Source organism: Chlorocebus sabaeus, chromosome 6 (assembly GCF_047675955.1).
Source record: "Chlorocebus sabaeus isolate Y175 chromosome 6, mChlSab1.0.hap1, whole genome shotgun sequence".
Taxonomy (NCBI): Eukaryota; Metazoa; Chordata; class Mammalia; order Primates; family Cercopithecidae; genus Chlorocebus; species Chlorocebus sabaeus.
In genome coordinates this window covers 3,609,847-3,629,144 of record NC_132909.1, presented here as the reverse complement: position 1 = coordinate 3,629,144, position 19,298 = coordinate 3,609,847, and the positions used below count along the sequence as shown (strand labels likewise).

General features: G+C 45.3%; 1 protein-coding gene across 1 annotated transcript; it reads left to right on the top strand.

Moving 5' to 3' along the window:
* Positions 1 to 4,556: 4,556 nt before the first annotated feature.
* LOC103235277 (killer cell immunoglobulin-like receptor 3DL3) lies at positions 4,557 to 17,971 on the top strand. The gene is given in 10 exon segments (XM_007998077.3): positions 4,557 to 4,590; positions 5,060 to 5,095; positions 5,889 to 6,173; positions 7,442 to 7,741; positions 9,301 to 9,594; positions 12,358 to 12,408; positions 16,668 to 16,772; positions 17,234 to 17,286; positions 17,384 to 17,533; positions 17,535 to 17,971. Coding segments are annotated over 10 exon segments (1,452 nt in total). The 3' UTR covers positions 17,679 to 17,971.
* Positions 17,972 to 19,298: the final 1,327 nt, after the last annotated feature.

Here is a 19,298-nt window from a genome sequence, read left to right as displayed (position 1 = left end):
CTCAGTGTCTGCCCACAGTTGTGTGGGCGCAATGACGGATCCAACGGGAGCCTCATACAATACTGCAATGAAACTGTTTCACACACACGGAGGAGGTGGCTCAGTGCTGACCAGGGGCTCCGGTCAGTGAGCAGAGATGTCCCAGAGCCCATCTGTAAAATCTCAGAGAAGGCGTGGTGGCTCACGCCTGCAATCCCAGCACTCTGGGAGGCTAAGGCAGGTGGATCACCTGAGGTCAAGAGTTCAAGACTAGCCTGGCAAACATGGTGAAACCCCCATCTCTAATAAAATTATAAAAATTAGCTGAGCATGGTGGCAGGTACCTTTAGTCCCAGCTACTTGGGAGGCTGAGGCAGGAAAATCGCTTGAACCCAGAAGGCAGAGGTTGCAGTGAGCCGAGATCATGCCATTGCACTCTAGCCTGGGGGACAGAGTAAGATTCTGTCTCAAAAAAAAAAAAAAAAAAAAAAAAAAAAAAAAAAAAAAAAATCTCAAGGAGAGTCAGAGTTTCCAGCCACGCCCAGAGTCTTGACTCACTTCCTGTCTGTGAGGACCCTAGGGAGCCTCTTCTGTTCCACACAGAACTGGAAACTTCCTCCTTAATAACCCCTTGATGGTCCCAGGCACTGGTGACCACTGAGCTTTGCTCTTTTTTCTTATGATTCCCTGTCTACTTCCAGTGCTATCACTTTACTTTTCGTGCATAAGACCATGAATAATGTTTTAGAAACTTTCTATTAAATTTCTCAGTGCTAGGAACAACTGAGGTTTTCGATTGAGTGCCTCAAATGTCTACCCTTACTGTGGAGTCCAACAACAGGATTCTAACAAGTCCCAACCCCTTCATGCCTTAACCTGATCTGGAAATAAATTATATTTGAGCTCATCCCATACCCCAGCCACATCAAGCCCCACAATCACTCTGAGAAGTGAGATTTATAGCAAAATGCTCCAAACAAGGAAACTAAGGTTCAGGCAAGGGATGTTAATGTGTTCATTTACATAAACAAAAAAATGGTAGATGATCAGCTTTCCCTTTGAAATCAGAGTACTAATCCAACTCATTGTTCCCTGAATTTTAGAGGCAGAACCTCAGGGGGAGATAAGAATCCTACCCCAGGAAAGTTACCAATATCAGAAAGGAAACAATGACATTAGTACAGATCCTACAGAATTCAAAAGATTCTAAGTGGACATTATGAAGACATTATTCAGCTTAGATGAAGTGGTCACATATCACAAGAAAACCAATTGTCTAAAACCATCTCTGAAATACCTAGACATTCCAAATCATTGAGTTATTAAATAAAATACATTTTAAAATTAAACTCTTTTCAGGAAATAAACTTCAATGTCCCTTAGTGCACTCTCCAAAACACGTAGATAAGAATAAATACTGTTCTGAAAGACATGTCCCTGGAATTACAACCATTCAATATAATTTAAAAGGCAATCATAAAAATATAAAATGGATATATCAGGAGAAGACCATCTCTGAGTTTTATATGAGTTAGTTTCTCATATAAACTTAGCTGAAAACAAATTTTTTAATTGGTCAAAAAAATTTAAGAAAATTAAAAAATGAATATTTAAATACAAATCAGCTTCCCCTTCAAAATCAGAGCAATACTCCAACTCATTGCTCCCTACAATTTGAAGTCAGGGCCGTGGAAGGAGGATGAGAATTCCACCCTAGGAAAAGGACCAATATCAGAATTACCAATCACCAGTCCAAGTGGATGATTGATGTGGCAACTCAAGAACCCCTGGCAGGGTGCAGGGGCTCACACCTGTAATCCCAGCACTTTGGGAGGCCGAGGCAGGTGGATCACTTGAGGTCAGGAGTTTGAGACCAGCCTGTCCAATATGGCAAAACTCTGTCTCTACTAAAAATTCAAAAATTAGCTGGGCGTCTTGTGGTGTGAGGTGATTTTGACATCACATCCACACCTTTGACTAGAACACCTAACAAAGGAAATACAGTCGTGAAGCTGGTCATTAAAGGGGGCTCCTCAAAAGCTCAGGAGTGGACTAGGTGAGGGGGTCATTTCTCCGCCCTCACCACAGAGTGCTGGGGAGAGCTGCACAAAAATACGAAGGAGCCATGTGGCTGAGTAACAAACTATCTGCCAGCCAACATTCTTAAGCACCACCCACTGAATCACAGACCAAAACACAACACCAAAATATTGTGCCAGTATACAGCACCTGTGAAAACTAAGGCAAAGACTCAGCCACAAATAAAGGTTCTATATGAGTCCCAGTCCTCTCAAAATACCCAGAAATAAAGACAACTGACTAGGCTTAACTTACATCATAGTTAAAGGAACACCAGCCCTCACACATGAAAAAGAATCAATACAAGAACTCTGGCAACTCGATAGTTCCCCAGAAATCCAATTGTTAGCCATACTAAGATGATTGAAATGACAGACACAGAATTCAGAATCTGGATACTAAGGAAACTCACCAAAATCTTGGAGAAAGTTGAAGACCAATCCAAAGAATCCAGCAAAATGATCTAGGAGCTGACACATGAAATATCCATTTTAAGAAAGAACCAAACTGAACTCCTGAAACTGAAGACTTCACTTCAAGAATTTCACAATACAATCAGAAGCAACAAAAGCAGAAGAGATCAAGCTAGGGAAATAATCTCAGAGCTTGAAAAATAGATCTTTGAATCAACTCAGTCAGACAAAAATTTTTAAAAAGATTTTTAAAAACTAAATGAAATATCTGAGAAATATAGGATTAAGTAGAGACACAAAATATATGGTTCATTGGAATTATTGAAAGAGAAGGAGAAAGAGTAAGCAACGTAGAAAACATATTTGAGGACATAGTCCATGAAAATTTTCCCAATCTTGCTAGAGAGGAAGACATATAAATTAAAAAAAAATGCAGAAAACCCATGTGGGATATAACACAAGGTGACCATCCCCAATACACACAGTTATCAGATCCTCCAAGGTCAACACAACAGAAAAAAATCTTAAAGGCAGCTAAAGAGAAGGAGCAGGTCACCTACAGAAGGAACCCAATCAGGCTAACCGCAGAACTCTCAGTGGAAATCGTATAAGCCAAAGAGATTAGGAACCTGTTTTCAGCATTATTAAAGAAAAGAAAATCCAACCAAGAATATCATATCCCATCAAACTAAGCTTCATAAGCAAAAGAGAAATAAAATCTTTCTCTGACAAGGAAGCACTAAAAGAATTTGTTAGCACTAGACCACCATGACCACCATTACAAGAGATCCTTAGTGGAGCGCTCAATAGGAAACAAGATAAAAACCTGCTACCACAAAAACACACTCAAGCCATAGCTCACAAATAATACAAAGCAATTACACTATCAAGTCTATAAAACAGCCAACAACATAACGACAGGACCAAAATTTCATATATCAATATGAACCCTGCATGTAAATGGCCTAAATTCCCCACGTAAAAGGCATAGAGTGGCAACATGGATAAAAAGCCAAGAGCCAACTGCCTGCTGTCTTCAAGAGACACATCTCACATGAAATGACACCCACAGGCAGCTCAAAGTAGAAGGATGGAGACATATTTACTAGGCAACCAGGAAACAAAAAAAGAGAAGGCATTCCTATCCTTATATCACATGAAACACACTTTAAATCAACAGCAATCAGGAAGGACAAAGAAGGGCATTACAAAATGATACAGGGTTCAATTTGACAAGAAGACTTAACTATTCTAAATATATATGTGCCCAACTTTGGAGCACGCAGATTCCTAAAACAAGTTATTCTTCACCTATGAAAAGAGTTAGACAGCCACATAATAATAGTAAGGGACTTCAACATCCCACTGACAACATAAGATGGATCACTAAAACAGAAAACTAACAAAGAAATTCTGGTCTTAAAGACAACACTTGACCAACTGAACCTAAGAGATATCTACAGAGTATTCCACCCAACAACTGCAGAATATAGATTCTTCTTATCTGCACACACACAAAAAATATCATATTCTAAGATTGGCCACAAAGCAAGTCTCAATAAATTCAAAGAATCGAAATCATAACAAGGCACACAATAAAAATGGGAAAAAATACCAAGATCATCTCTCAAAACGACAGAAAAACATGGAAATTTAACAACTTGTTTCCAAGTGAATATGAAGAGCCATCTATGACAAATCCACAGCCAACATCATATTGAATGGGCAAAAAATAGCACATGGAGAAGAGTTTGAATCTCAGAAGAAAACAACAAAAATACGTCAAAAGTCTTTCATGTCAGCACAAAATTCAATCCTCTCCTGTATGAGAGATTGGATCTGAGACGTGTTTTGAGTTGGTAATAGTGAAGGATGCAAGGTGTCAATTCTAGTCGGAACAATTTCCAGGAAGCCATGTTCCACTCTTGAGCAAACACCCACTGGGCCTCGTGCAAGGCAGAAAGAGCCTGTGTACGTCATCCTCTCATGATGTGGTCAGCATGTCAACTGCATGAGCCCCTCACAACATCCTGTGTGCTGCTGAGCTGAGCTGGGGCGCGGCCGCCTGTCTGCACCGGCAGCACCATGTCGCTCATGGTCATCAGCATGGCGTGTGTTGGTGAGTCCCGGAAGGGAATCGAGGGAGGGAGCACTGGGGTGGATATCTGGGCCTGGAGGTAAAGGTATAGGCCTGAGGTGGAGATATAGGCCTGGAGTGGAGATATGGGCCTGGGGTGGAGATATGAGCCTGGAGTGGAGACATGGGCCTGGAGCTTTAGATATGGGCCTGGAATGGAGATATGGGCCTGGAGATAGAGATATGGGCCTGGAGTGGAGATATTGTCTTGGAGTGCAAATATGTACCTGGAATGGAGATACGGGCCTGGAGGTGGAGATATGGGCCTGGAACTGTAGATATGGGCCTGGAGTGGAGATATGGGCCTGGAACTGTAGATATGGGCCTGGAGGTGGAGATATGGGCCTAGAGTATAGATATGGGCCTGGAACTGTAGATATGGGTCTGGAGTGGAGATATGGGCCTGGAGGTGATGTACAGATGGATCATCCATCATGATCTTTCTTTATAGGGTTCTTCTTGCTGCAGAGGGCCTGGTCACATGTGGGTGAGTCCTTCCACAAACCTTAGGTTGTCATCTCCCCACATAAGATGATTTTCTTGAAACACGAGGCAGGCAGCACAAGGGGTTGACTGATGGGATGACGATGGGAAGCTATGTGGGAATCTCTCATGAACTAGGAAAAGGAAGCCATGGGAAGCTTGGCCCACAGTTCTGTCCTAGCCCTCCTTGTTCTTTCTTTCCCTTGGCCGAGTCTGTGGGGACCCTGGGGGAGACTGGAGTGCTCAAAGCAGCGGTGTGCGGGGAAGAAGTGATGTCACCGGCAGAGGAAGGGAGGGAAGCAGTGCAAGAACAGCAGGCCTCTGAGGACAAGAGCGTAACTCACACCCTCCAGCGTTTCCATGATGGTCGGGGCTGCAGTGTTGCCGCTGTCATTCTACCAGAAGCGGGGTGGGGAACCACAGTCATGACCCTGACATTTCAGATCTTCTAATGAGGGCTCAGTTGTTTATTATGGTTCGTGCATTAGCTGATATTCCATTCACAAAGGTCATGCCCTCCATCCTGTGTCTACTTTGTGTTGTTTTATGTGAGTAATCTTGCAGTATTAAAATCTAGTAAGAGTGGCTTATTTAGCACTTGCTCAAAGTTCTCAGCTGACACTTTTCTTATAGGGAGACGCCATGTCTATGTGGGATGGGTTCTTCCTGTAGCCCTGGGCACCCAGGTGTGGTAGGAGCCTTAGAAATGTGGAAAGTGGGGAGAATCTTCTGAGCACAGGGAGGGAGGGGCTGCTCCACATCCTCCTCTCTAAAGGCGGTGACTCCTTCTCCCCCAGATGGTCAGGACAAGCCCTTCCTCTCTGCCTGGCCCAGTGCTGTGGTGCCTCAAGGAGAACACGTGAGTCTTCAGTGTCACTCTCATCTTGGGTTTACCATCTTCAGTCTGTACAAGGAAGATGGGGTGCCTGCCCCTGAGCTCTACAACAGAAGATTCTGGAAGGACATCCTCCTGGGCCCTGTGACCCCAGCACACGCAGGGACCTACAGATGTCAGGGTTCACACCTGAACTCCCCCACTGAGTGGTCGGCTCCCAGCAACCCCCTGGTGATCACGGTCACAGGTCAGAGGGCTCCTGTCTGGGCTTCTCCTTGTCCCATCTCCTGAATCCCAGAGCTTCTGCTGGGGGTATCCACCAGGGTCCCATCACCCAGGACCTGACTGTATTTGGGGTAAAGGGGGATTCAGTACAGAGAAATAGGTACTGTGATGGGAAGAATAATTGTCCCTAGTTATGGCTACATGGTAATCCGTGGACCCTATGACTATTTATGTTATAGGGCAGAGGACTAAAGGGGAAGATGGAGCTCAGGTTGTTGATAAGTTGACCTTGAGATGGGGAGACGGCCTGGACTGTCCCGCTGGGCTCAGTGGAATCACAAGGGACCACATGAGAGGAGGAGGATGAGGAGAGTGGGGATTAGAGCAGCACAGTGGGAGGGAGACTCACTACAGGCTTTGAAGGTGAAGGAAGGCCACGAGCCATGAAGGCAGGTGGCCTCTAAGGGCTAGAGAATTCAAGGGAACTGATTCTCCCTGAGTCTCCAGTGGAAGCACAGCCCTGCAGATTCCTTGATTTTAGCCCAGAGAGAACTGGGTCAGATTTCTGTTCTCCTTTAGTGGAAGGGGTTATTGTATTCTCTCCTGCCACCGTGTTTGTGATAATTTTCTACAGCAGCAACAGGAAACCAACACAGGAACTCAAGTCAAGGACAAGTTAAGAAACCAAACAAGGAGAAGGTTGGCTACACTGATTTCAGCACAGGCGGAATACTGATGCTACCACCAGGCTCGATCCACACAGGGAGGGGTTGATTCTCCTGGAACCAGCACCAGGGGCCACCCTATGGCAGCTGGGACCATGGAAAAGGCACAGACATGGCAGGAGAGGATCCCAACCCCCATCAGGAACAGGGACATTGATGCCTGCCTTACTGATGAGTTCACACCTCCCGCCAGCCATTCCAATTTGTCCAAAAGAGATTGAGTCAGGCTGCTGAGAGCCTGGACGTGCAGCCTGTCATGGTTCCTCTTCCAGCCCCACATAAACACCAGCAAAGAGATTAGTGGAAAACAGATACAACAGCCTAAGAGATGACACTGAGCCCAGTGGGAAGGGAATCAGGGGTCCTAGAGACAGAGAGACAGGGAAGAGGGAGGGAGACAGATGGAGGGACCTGCACCAGGGGTTATGGGCACAGAAAAGAACACGGAGACACAGACAGGGAGGAGAGAGATAGACACCATGGAGGGGAAGCCTCACTTATTCCAGTTCCCATGAATGGGATGAGAAAGGGAGACGCCATCTGAACTCACAACCTCTCTTCTTAGGAGTCTACAGAAAACCTTCCCTCCTGGCCCACCCAGGTCCCCTGGTGAAATCAGGAGAGACGGTCATCCTGCAATGTTGGTCAGATATGAGGTTTGAGCGTTTCCTTCTGCACAGAGAGGGGATCACTAAGGACCCCTTGCACCTCGTTGGACAGCTCCATGATGGGGGTTCCCAGGCCAACTATTCCGTGGGTCCCATGATACCTGCCCTTGCAGGGACCTACAGATGTTTTGGTTCTGTCGCTTACTCCCCCTATGAGTGGTCGGCTCCCAGTGACCCTCTGGACATCGTGATCATAGGTGAGAGAATCCAGACCTGCCTCTCACCTTGCAGGGACAGGGAGTGAATGATCTAGGACTGGAAGCCCCAGGTGGTCATGAGGAAGATGAGTGTGGGATTCTCATGGAGAGAAAGTGACTTCATGAGGTCTGTACCAACAGAGGTAGAGAAACAGGAGACATAGGTACAGACTGCACGTCATAACATAGAAGGCAGACACAGGGGCCATACAGGGTGTTAGGAAAAGAGATAAAGAGGTAAAAGAAGACGCACAGAGAGACAGACATGTCCCAGAGAGAGATGTCCTTCCATGCTGACTTTGTTCAGAGACCAGGCACAGGTTAGAAGGTTCCATTCTGTTTTACCTCCACAAAGTGTTCTCTACCAGGAGAACCCAAAGAGACACGTCTATCTGGCCTGAGTTGGGCCCTGTGGCCCCAGGCTTGTGGCACCTACAGATGCCGTGTTTATTCTTAAACCTCTGCCTTCCATGCAGTGGAGCTGTCATCGTCCCAGGACACCATGGCCCCAGGTGAGGGAGCAGAACACCAACCCCTGTATGCTGTGAGTTCCTGGAGTCCCCAGACTGGATTCTGAGGCTCATATTCAAATAACACCACACGTGATAGGATTACTGAGAACAAAAGCCCACAGAGAGACACGGAGTGAAATCAGGGAAACCAAAAAGCGAAGACATGAACACACACACAGAATGAGCCACAAGAAGGGAATTGAGAGACTCACAGACATATAAAGAGATAGAAAAAGAGGGCAGAGCAGTAAGCATATGACGGAAGGGAGCAGAGAAATGCCCTAAAATCAGAGCCCTGAAGGAGAGGCACAAAAACAGGGAAAGATAAAGATGTGGGAATGGATTGCAGAGATGCCAAAAGAGAACTAGAGAGACTGAGAGGCAGAGAAAAGGAGATGGAGAAAGACAGATGAGCGATAGATATAAATGGATGAAAGATAAGAGATAGATGATAGATAACAGAGAGATAGGTGATAGATAAATGATGAATGACTGATAGATGATATAGATAGATAAGTAGATAGATGATACATAAATAGACATAGTGAGACAGAAAGACGGATAGACACGTGATGATAGATAGATGGATAGATACATACATACATTGATTGATAGATGATAGATAACAGAGAGAGAGGTCATAGATACACAGATGATGATAGATGATAGATACATACATACATAGATAATTGATAGATCGATCAATAGATAATAGATAGAAATATGCAGAAAGTTATGAATAAGACAGAAAATGAGAGACTCAGAATTAAAGAAAGAGGAAGATCAAGTCAACCAATCCAAGTAGGGTCAGAAATAATAAAATGGTACAAAAAAGAAAACATAGCTTGCGATGGGGAAGTGAGGTCAGAGACCTAGAGAGACAGAGAAGGTGGAAGGAGGAAACAGACATGAAGAGAGATGGGGTGGAGGGTGAGAGGCAGAGAGAGCATTAGGTCATAGAGCAGGGGAGTGAGCTCTCAGCTCAGGTGTGAGGGGAGCTGTGACAAGGAAGAACCTCCCTGAGGAAACTGCCTCTTCTCCTTCCAGGTCTATATGGGAAACCTTGTCTCTCAGTCCAGCCAGGCCCCATGGTTCAGGCAGGCGAGAACGTGACCTTGTCCTGCAGCTCCCAGAGCTCGTTTGACATTTACCATCTATCCAGGGATGGGGAGGCCCATAGACTTAGGCTCCCTGCAGTGCCGAGGGTCAGTGGAACATTCCAGGCCGACTTCCCTCTGGGCCCTGCGACCAACGGAGGGAACTACAGATGCTTCGGTTCTTTCCGTACCGCACCCTACGAGTGGTCAGACCCGAGTGACCCACTGCCCGTTTCTGTCACAGGTGAGGAAAGTCCATGCCTGTTCCACGTCTTGTAATCCTAGAGCCATAGCTGAGGAACTTCCTTTTGATGATGGAGAGAAGCGTGAACAGATGCAGAGAGAAGACAAAGCCTGGGTGTGAGGGTGGGGTCATGGCACAGGATGGCAGACAGGGCACCTCCAAATCCTCCTTCACGGCCCACATGGAGGCCCGCGTTCAGGGCTGTCGGCACCCAGGCAGATGGAGAAAGCTGTCAGGACAGACCCAGAGGAGGGCAGACTGGGCTCAGTTTGGGGAGATCAGAGGTTCCCTCAGCCCCTCAACCTTACTCATTTCCCAGAAGCCCATCCCGGCCTCTCACCCACAGAGAGATGTCATCACCAGCAACCCCTACACCCTTTTCTTTTCATTTGGAAAAGTATTTATTGAGGTGAAATATACCTATATAATTTACCACCTTTACCATTTTTAAGTGTGAAGTCTACTGTTCATAAATACATTTATAGGCCGGGCACTGTGACTCACGGTTGTAATCCCAACACTTTGAGAGGCTAAGGCAGGTGGATCTTTTGAGATCAGGGACTCAAGACCACCCTGGCCAACGTGGGGAAAATCCATCTGTACTAAAAATACAAAATAATAATAATAATAATAATAATAATAATAATTAGCCGAGCGTGGTGGCACATGCCTGTAGTCTCAGCTACTTGGAAGGGTTAGGCAGGAGATGCACTTAGTTGCAGGAGGCAGAGGTTGCAGTGAGCCAAGATCATGCCACTGCACTAGAGCCTGGGAGACAGAGAGAGACACTCTCTCAAAATTAATTAATTAGTATTCTTTTTTTTACCCTCCACGCTTCCCTTCCTGGCCTCTGGTAGCCACCATTCTACTCTCTACCTTCATGAGATCCACCTTTTAGCTCCTGCATATGAGTGAGAAATGGAAATACTTGTAATGACCTCCAGTTCCATCCATGTGGCTGCAAATGTCAGGATGTTATTGTCTCTATGGATGAGTAGTCTCCACTGTGTGTATGTACTACATTCTCTCTATCCAGTCATCCACTGAGGGGCAGGTAGGTTGTCTCCACATCTTGGCTACTGTGAACTGTGCTAGAACAATCATGGGAGTGCAGATGTCACTTCAATACACTGAAGTCCTTTCCTTTTGGTTTACACCCAGTCGTGGAATTGCTAGATCCTGGGTAAGTTGACTTTTTACGTTTTGTTTTATGGTTTTTGTTTTTTTTTAAGACAGAGTTTCATTCTTGTTGCCCAGCCTGGAGTGCCGTGGCACCATCTGGGCTCACTGCAACTTGCACCTCTAGGATTCAAGAGATTTCCCAGCCTCAGCCTCCCGAGTAGCTGAGATTTCTGGCTCCCACCACCACACTTGGCTAATATTTTTAGTAGAGACGGGGTTTCTCTATATTGGCCAGGCTGCTCTTCAAGTCCTGACCTCAAGTGATCTACCCACCTCGGCCTCCCAATGTGCTGGGATTACAGGCATGAACCACCGTGCCCAACCTCATTTTATTTTTTGAGGAACTTCCATACTCTTCTCCTCTGTAATGGTTGTACTAATTTACATTTATATCAACAGTGTACCAGATGAAACCCTGGTTGACACAGCAGAGCAAGAGACTTGCAGTCAGAGAGAATTTAGTTCATTTATGCACACGACACTTCCACTCACTGACTCGTTCAGCCAATACCCCATGCTCTGGCTGTGCAGTGTGGAATCTTTTCCTATTGTTGCCATAACAAATTTCCAGAAGCTTCTTGGATGAGAACATTCTTGCTGCTCTCCTTTCTCTACCACCTTACCAGCATTTGTTTTGTCTGTCTTTCTGATAAAAAGCCATTGTAATGGGGTAAGATGATAGCTCACTGTGAATTCAGTTTGCATTTCTCTGATTAGTTGATACTAAGCATTTTTTCATATATACAATATCCATTTGCATGTTTTGTTCGTTGAGAAATGTCTGTTCAGATCTTTTATTAATTTTATAATTAAATTATTTGTTTTATTGAGGTGTTTAAGCTTCTTATATATTCTAGTTGTTAATCCCCTCCAAGTGCATACTTTACAAATATTCTGTGGGTTGTCTCTTCACTTTGTTTGTTGCTTCCTTTGCGGTGCAGAAGCTGCTTAGTTTGGTGTAATCCCAATCGTCTATTTTTGTTTTGATTGTTTGTGTTTTTGAGATTTTAAACAAAATGTCTTTCCTCAGACAAATGTCCTGGAGCATTTCCCCAATGTTTCCTTTTAAACGTTTGATGGGTTTAGGCCTTAAGTCTTTAATTCATTTTCATTTGATTTTTGTGTATGGTGAGAGTTAGAGGTGCAGTTTCATCCCTCTGCATGTAGATGTACAGTTTTCCCTGCACCATTTTTTGAAATGACAGTCCCTTCCTGATTTTAGACCTTTAGAGCCTTTGTCAAACTCTATTGGATATAAATGGGTGGATTACATCTGTGTTCTTCATTTTGCTCCATTGTTCTATGGGTCTTTCTTTATGCCAATGTCATGCTGTTTTGCTTACTACAGCTCTGTAACATATTTTTAAGTCAGGTAGTGTGATGCTCCTGTTTTCTCCTCATACCTTGAAGTCTCAAGACAGTGAGCATCACATACAATGATTATGGAGAAGGGTACACCAGGACTTCCAGGGCCCAACATCAGATAACAGAATGTTTGGGCATGAACCAACCTTAAAGGTTTCCATTGAGTAGAAGACAGGCATCTTCATTTCCACACCTCTCTCTTGTCCTGTGTTCTAGGAAACTCTTCAAGTACTTGGTCTTCACCCACAGAACCAAGCTCCAACATTGGTGAGTAAAGAACCCCTCTTGTCTCTGCTTTTGGAAACCTGGAGAGGTGGAAGCCTTGGATTCAAGCATTAGCTCAGCTCCTTCTGGGATTGTGGGCCTGTCTTCTGCTGTCTCTGAACTCTAGACACTCCAACAGCACAAGGGATCTGGGGCCAACACAAGGCTCAGTGAAGTCTCTTAATCTCTAATTTTCTGCACCTGAGACCTCCAAGCCAGAAGGATGAGTGCAAATCTGACACCCTTCTCAGAAAAAAAAAAAAAAAAATGCAGTATTTTTTCTGCCTGCATTCCTAACTACAGGATAAATGCCTGGGGCTTGAGAAAGGGAAGTGAAAAGAACATCTGATGAGGGTGGGATGTTTTTAGAAAAGTTCTACTTGCCAAGGAATGAGCTCCTGTCTCTCATGACGCAACCCTGGTTGACTCAGCAGAGCAAGAAACTTGTAGTAACAGAGAATTTAGTTCATTTATGCACATGACACTCACTTGTTCAGCCAATGCCCCATGCTCTGGCTGTGCAGTGTGGAATCTTTTCCTATTGTTGCCATAACAAATTGCCACAAGCTTTGTGGATGAAAGCATGTTTTTCTTAATTATCTCACAGTGCTGTAGCTCAGAAGTATGAAATGCATCTCACTGGGCTGATATCAAAGGGACAACAAGGCTGAGCTTCTTTTTAAGGTTCCAAGTAAGAATCTGCTCCTTACATTTCCCAACTCCTAGAGGCTCCCACGTTCTTTGGCCCCTGGTCCCCTTCCTCCTTCCTCAAAGCCCACAAAGGCTGGTCACGTCTCACATGGCATCATTCAGACTCTTCTTCTTCACCCACACCTCTTTCTCTGAATGCTACTCTGCCTTCTTCCTCATCTTTAGGGACTTTGGGATTCTATTGGGGTCATCAAGATAATCCATCATAATCTCCCTAAAATCATCTAGGATACCCTCCTTTTCAGTTCAGCTGATTAGCAACCGTAATTCCATCTGCAATCTTCATTCCTCCTTTCATGTAAAATGACATAGTCACAAGCCATGGAGGCTAGGACAGGGACATTTTGGGGTGGGGCAGCATTCTCCTGCCTTCCACAAATGGTAAACAGGGTGCATTTGGCCTCTGCTCTTGGGACACTGATATTGCAGATGGTTAAAAACGAGGGCAGAAAATGAATGCACAAGTGGATCCACAAATGAATGATCCATTGGGAAGCATCTGTGCACCAAATCTGTTTTTTTGGTTTGTGTTTTGTTTTGAGGTAGAGTCTCACTCTGTCCCACAGGCTGGAGTGCAGTGACACAATCTCAACTCACTGCAACCTCTGCCTCCTGGGTTCATGCAATTCTTCTGCCTCAGCCTACCGAGTAGCTGGGATTACAGCCGCGCACCACCACACTCGGCTAATTTTTTTTGGTATATTTTTTAGTAGAGATGAGGTTTCACCGTGTTGTGCAGTCTGTCTCAAACTCCCAATCTCGAGTAATCTGACCGCCTTGGCCTCCCTAAGTGCAAGGATTATAGGCGTGAGCCACTGTGCCCAGTCAGGATTTAAAATAAATAATAGATAATGCTGAGTGTATAATTTCAGGTGACAGAGAAGGTCTCACTGATCAGATAATATTTGTGACCTTAATGAAAAAAATGGATTCAACCCTTGGAAGATTGGCAGAAAGATTTTCCACACTGAGCCCTCAGCCGTGAAGGCAAAAAGGTGGAAACATTCTTATGTTCAAGGAAGAGGCTCTGCCCAAAATGCTGGGAATGAGATGGCGAGAATTACAAGACCACTGGAGAGAAAGAAGAGCACACTGGGCACACAGGAAACTAAGAAGGAACAAGGAGTATGTGTTTTATACTCGCCGCCCTTGGATTCAACTCAGGGCTAACTAGGAATCCCTAAGTGATTAATAGTGACTGATGTGAAAATAAGGGGGGCCCCGGTGCGTAACTGGAATCTAGAAGATTGTCGAAAAGGCAATTCACATCCCACTGGTGAAATGTAGAGTTGATTTACACACTAAATGAATGAAAGATGGATATAAGATGTGTTTGTGAGGTAGAATCATTTGCAGGGAGGTCTTGCTGGGTTTGATTTTTCCTAGTAGTTTAATCCTTGTTTCATTAATTTCTTTCTGAGATGTACTTTTTTTCTACATCTAAATCAATACCTGGCAGAGGAGCAATGGACACACGAGAGGTGGTGTAAATGAAAGGACCTAGTATAATAACATAATATGTGAGACTGTGCATGGGGGCTCACACCTGTAACCCAACACTTTTGGATGCCAAGGCGGGTGCATCCCTTGAGGGTAGGAGCTTGAGACCAGCCTGGCCAACATGGTGAAACCCCGTGTGTACTAAAAATACAAAAATTAGCCCGGTGCATTGGCACGTGCCTGTAATCACAGTTACTAGGGAGGCTGAAGCAGGAGAATGGCTTCAACCCTGGAGGCAGAGGTTTCAGTGAGCTGAGATGGCGCCACTGCACTCCAGCCTGGGCAACACAGGGGGACTCTCTCAAAAAATAAAAATAAAAAATACGTAAGTATGATATAACACACACAAATTACAAAGGCACCTGAATACCAACCATCATTTTTCTACTTCTCTGTCTTTTAATTCTTTGACCCTTTATCTTATCCATTAAACAATCAGGCTAAAACCTCTTTCTTATTTGGCTTTCTGTGAGCTTGAGATCATACGGAAAATGTGGAAGCCCCTTGAACCCACCAACGCAGGCTCTGGAATAGAGAATGTGCTCTGTTCATGGTATAAAACTTGCCCTGTCACCCAAATCCCCCACCTCACTCCTACTTCCAATCACCTGTGGAGATACAGATAGATCATGGGGAGATAAAAACCAATACTCTTTGGAGTGAGCTCAGATCTTGGACTCAGAGACCAGTGCTAGCACTATCTCCTGATCACATTTCGTACTAACTCACAGAAGAACAGGGTGTATTGAAACAATAGATGATGGAGGTGGTTGTGCTTCCCCCGGACTCTTAGGTAGAACAACAGCTTAATATGTGTCTCGGGAGATCACAAAAAGTAGCACGTTGCTCCTGGGCTGCATCATTATTTCATGGTTGTTTGATTTAAGTCAGGTTTACTTCACCTTTTTTGATCTTGATTTCACTCTTTATTTCTTTTCTTGGAGAATGTAATTCTTTTGAGTCAAGAGGGTTGTGGCTGTAGAAATTGTAAAGCACATTCACTGTGCATCAATCCCAGTCCAGTCTTCCCAGAGAAGACTCTAAACACCTCCTGTACTGCACCTGGGGCTATGCCAGTTTCTGTCACTCACCATCATTTCAGGGAGACAGAACACACAGAGAATACATGACATAGGCAGGTTCATTACTAACAGATAACCAGCAAGTGACAACAGAAGCCTATATTTCTATGTGAGCCAGTCCCCCAAGGCTCAGAAAAGCTGCTTGGGACATATGGAGTCACCCCATTTGCAGTGCAGCTGGGGGAACCCACAAAGCAGCCCGGCCTGGGTTTTGTACCCTGGAGCCACAGGAAACACTGAGCTAAAGCACTGCATGACGTCCTCCTCTAGGAAGAATAGGAAGACAGCCCAGGCTGTTCTGGGACGTTCCTCCTGATCTCAGGATGTTGCCGTCTTAGTCCCTTTTTGAGGCTATAAAAGAACACTTGAGCCTGGGTAACTTCTAAAGAAACGAGATTTGTTTGCCTCACAGTTCTGCAGGCTGTACTGGAAGCACGGAACCAGCATCTATTTCTTGTGATGGCCTCAGGCTGCTCCCATTCTGGCAGAAAGGAAGGGGGGTCTGTGTGTGCAGAGACCACAGAGATCACACGGCAAGAGAGGGAGCAAGGGGGAGGGGGAGCAATGGAGCTTCCAAGCTCTTTTTAACAACCAGCTCTCCAGGAACTGATAGAGGGAGAACTTGCTAACCCTGTCTCCTTGGGACAGCATTGATCTATTCACGATGGATCCACCTCCATGACCCCAACACCTCCCAAGAGGCCCAACCTCCCACACTGGGGGTTAAATTTCAATGTGAGGTTTCAAGGGGTCAAACATCTAAACTAAAGCAGTGGTATCCTCAGCACGTTCTATGGTTACTATGAGAGCTATAACTGAGAGAGGAGGAGAAAGCTGGGTCTCCCGCCATCTGGCTGTTTGTCCTAAAGAGACGTTGTATATGGCTACCTGTCAATCAAGAAATTCGAGACAATCCATAAGGAGGAACTGCTGTGATTAGCTTCTTATTGGTGTCTCGTCTTCCCCCAGGTAACCCCAGACACTCGCATGTTCTGATTGTGTCCTCAGTGGTCATCATCCCCTTCACCATCCTCCTCTTCTTTCTCCTTCATCGCTGGTGCTCCAAAAAAAAGAGTAAGTCTCACGAAGCAGAGGCCAGAGACCTCAGGGCCCTGTGGGGAAGCGGGATGGGAGCACGCAGGTGTGTGTTCCTCACCGGCAGGATGGTCTCTGGCCCAAGGCAGGAGCCACAGAGGCAGGGCTTTCTAGAGAGAGCACCAGACACCCTGTCCCTGCCTTCAGCTCACAGACCATTGCCTGATTCTCAACTGTATCCTCATGTCCCTGCAGCCACTGACATCCAGGAGAAGGTTCCATGACAGGCAGAAAGTGGGAGACAGAATCAATGGGATGGGAACTCAGAGCTATTCATCGGATGAGTCCTTGAGCTCAGAGAGATAGAATGTCTGAGTCTGGCTGTTGGCAACTGAGGGACCTCAGGCACCTATGGCCTCCCCTGTATCTTGGTATCTGCTTATGAAATGAGGACCCAGAAGTGCCTTCCCAGCTGTTTTGATGACTTTTGTCTCCTACAGATGCTGCTGTAATGGACCAAGAGCCTGCAGGGGACAGAACAGTGAACAGGGAGGTAGGTCCTCCTCGCCCCAGTCTCGTGGATAGTCTTATTCCCTAAGAGGCCTGAAAAATAGGAACCCCCTCCCTCACTAACATTTCCCTCTCTCCAGGACTCTGATGAACCAGACCCTCAGGAGGTGACATACGCACAGTTGGATCACTGCGTTCTCACACAGGGAAAAATCACTCGCCCTTCTCAGAGGCCCAAGACACCCCCAACAGATACCAGCGTGTACACGGAACTTCCAAATGCTGAATCCAGATCGAAAGTTGTCTTCTACCCATGAGCACCACCGTCAGGCCTTGCAGGGGTCTTCTATGGAGACAACAGTCCTGTCTCAAAACTGGCTTGACAGCTCCAATGTACCAGCAGCAGGAATCCGAAGGTGTGAGTCTGCATCTTAGGGCATCGCTCTTCCTCACACCACGAATCTGAACGTGCCTCTCTCTTGCTTACAAATGTCTAAGGTCCCCACTGCCTGCTGCAGAGAAAACACACTCCTTTGCTTAGCCCACAATTCTCCATTTCACTTGACCCCTGCCCACCTCTCCAACCTACTGGCTTACTTCCTAGTCCTACTGGAGGCTGCAGTCACACTGAGGAACTCACAATTCCAAACATACAAGAGACTCCCTCTTAACACAGCACTTAGACATGTGCTGTTCCACCTTCCCTCATGTTGTTCCACCTCCCCTCAGACTATCTTTCAGCCTTCTGTCAGCAGTAAAACTTATAAATTTTTAAAAATAATTTCAATGTAGTTACCTCTTCTTCAAATAAACATGTCTATCCTCATGGTTTCAGTAATGTGACTCTTTTCTTGCTGAAAGTTTCCGGTGTTATCATTACTATGTCCATGTAACCCCATATGTTCTCCACTGGATTCTCACCCCTAGACTCTGAGCTTCTGGAAGCAGGTGGAGCCTGATTTGTCTCTGGGACTCCAATTTCCATCCACAGATGCAGCTCATAGGAGGTTGCAAGGATCGTGAATCAGAGGAACAAGTGATATTCTTACTCTCTGCAGACCTGGAAAGCTGGCAGAGCCATTTCAAGATGACACATTTGTAGAGTCATAGGCCTTGTTAGTCTCATCTCCACAGGGACACATGTCCACACATCATCTTCATACTATAAATACACAGTCGCTTCTCCAGACCTGTGGGGTTTACAGGTGTTTATTGAACCAACTATAAATCAAAAACATTTTGAGAAAAAAAATCCCCGAAGTTCAAAAACCAAAAAACCATGTTGAATGGACACAAATGGAGTGGGGTGTAGGCTGTGTCAGGAATTATAAGTAATCCAGAGATGATTTCATGTATACAGGAGGATGTGCATGGGTTATATGCAATTAGGATGCCCTTTTTTTTTTTTTTTTTTTTTAAAGACAGAATCTCACTCTGTCACCCAGGCTGGAGTGCAGTGGCGCAATCTCAGCTCACTGCAACCTCCGCCTCCCAGGTTCAAGCGATTCTTTTGCCTCAGCCTCCCCAGTAGCTAGGATTACAGGCATGTGCCACCATGCACAGATAATCTTTTTTGTATTTTTAGTAGAGACGTGGTTTCCGTATGTTGGACAAGCTGGTCTCGAACTCCTGACCTCGTGATCCACCCAACTCAGCCTCACAGAGTGCTGGGATTACAGGCATGAGCCACTGCGCCCAGCTTCACTGTGCCATTTCATGCAAGAGGCTTGAGGATCTGCAGATTTTGGCCTCTGAATGGGGATCCTGGAACCAATCACCCAGGAATAGTGAAGGACGACTGTATATAATTCTTATTTGTCAATTTTAAAAATAAAGCATAAACAATTTACAACAATAAAATAAAAAATGAGAAGTGTTTTTATAGTGTGAGGATAATTTAGATGTAAGCCTGTGGCCCTGTGTTATTCGTTGAGAATTTTATTCCACCTTAAACCACATGGCAGCCTGTGTCAACTGTAAAGGGACTGTGCATCCACGGGTGTATTTTAGACACTCTTTTCTGCCCAGTGGTTCTCTGTATCCCCTCTGATGAGG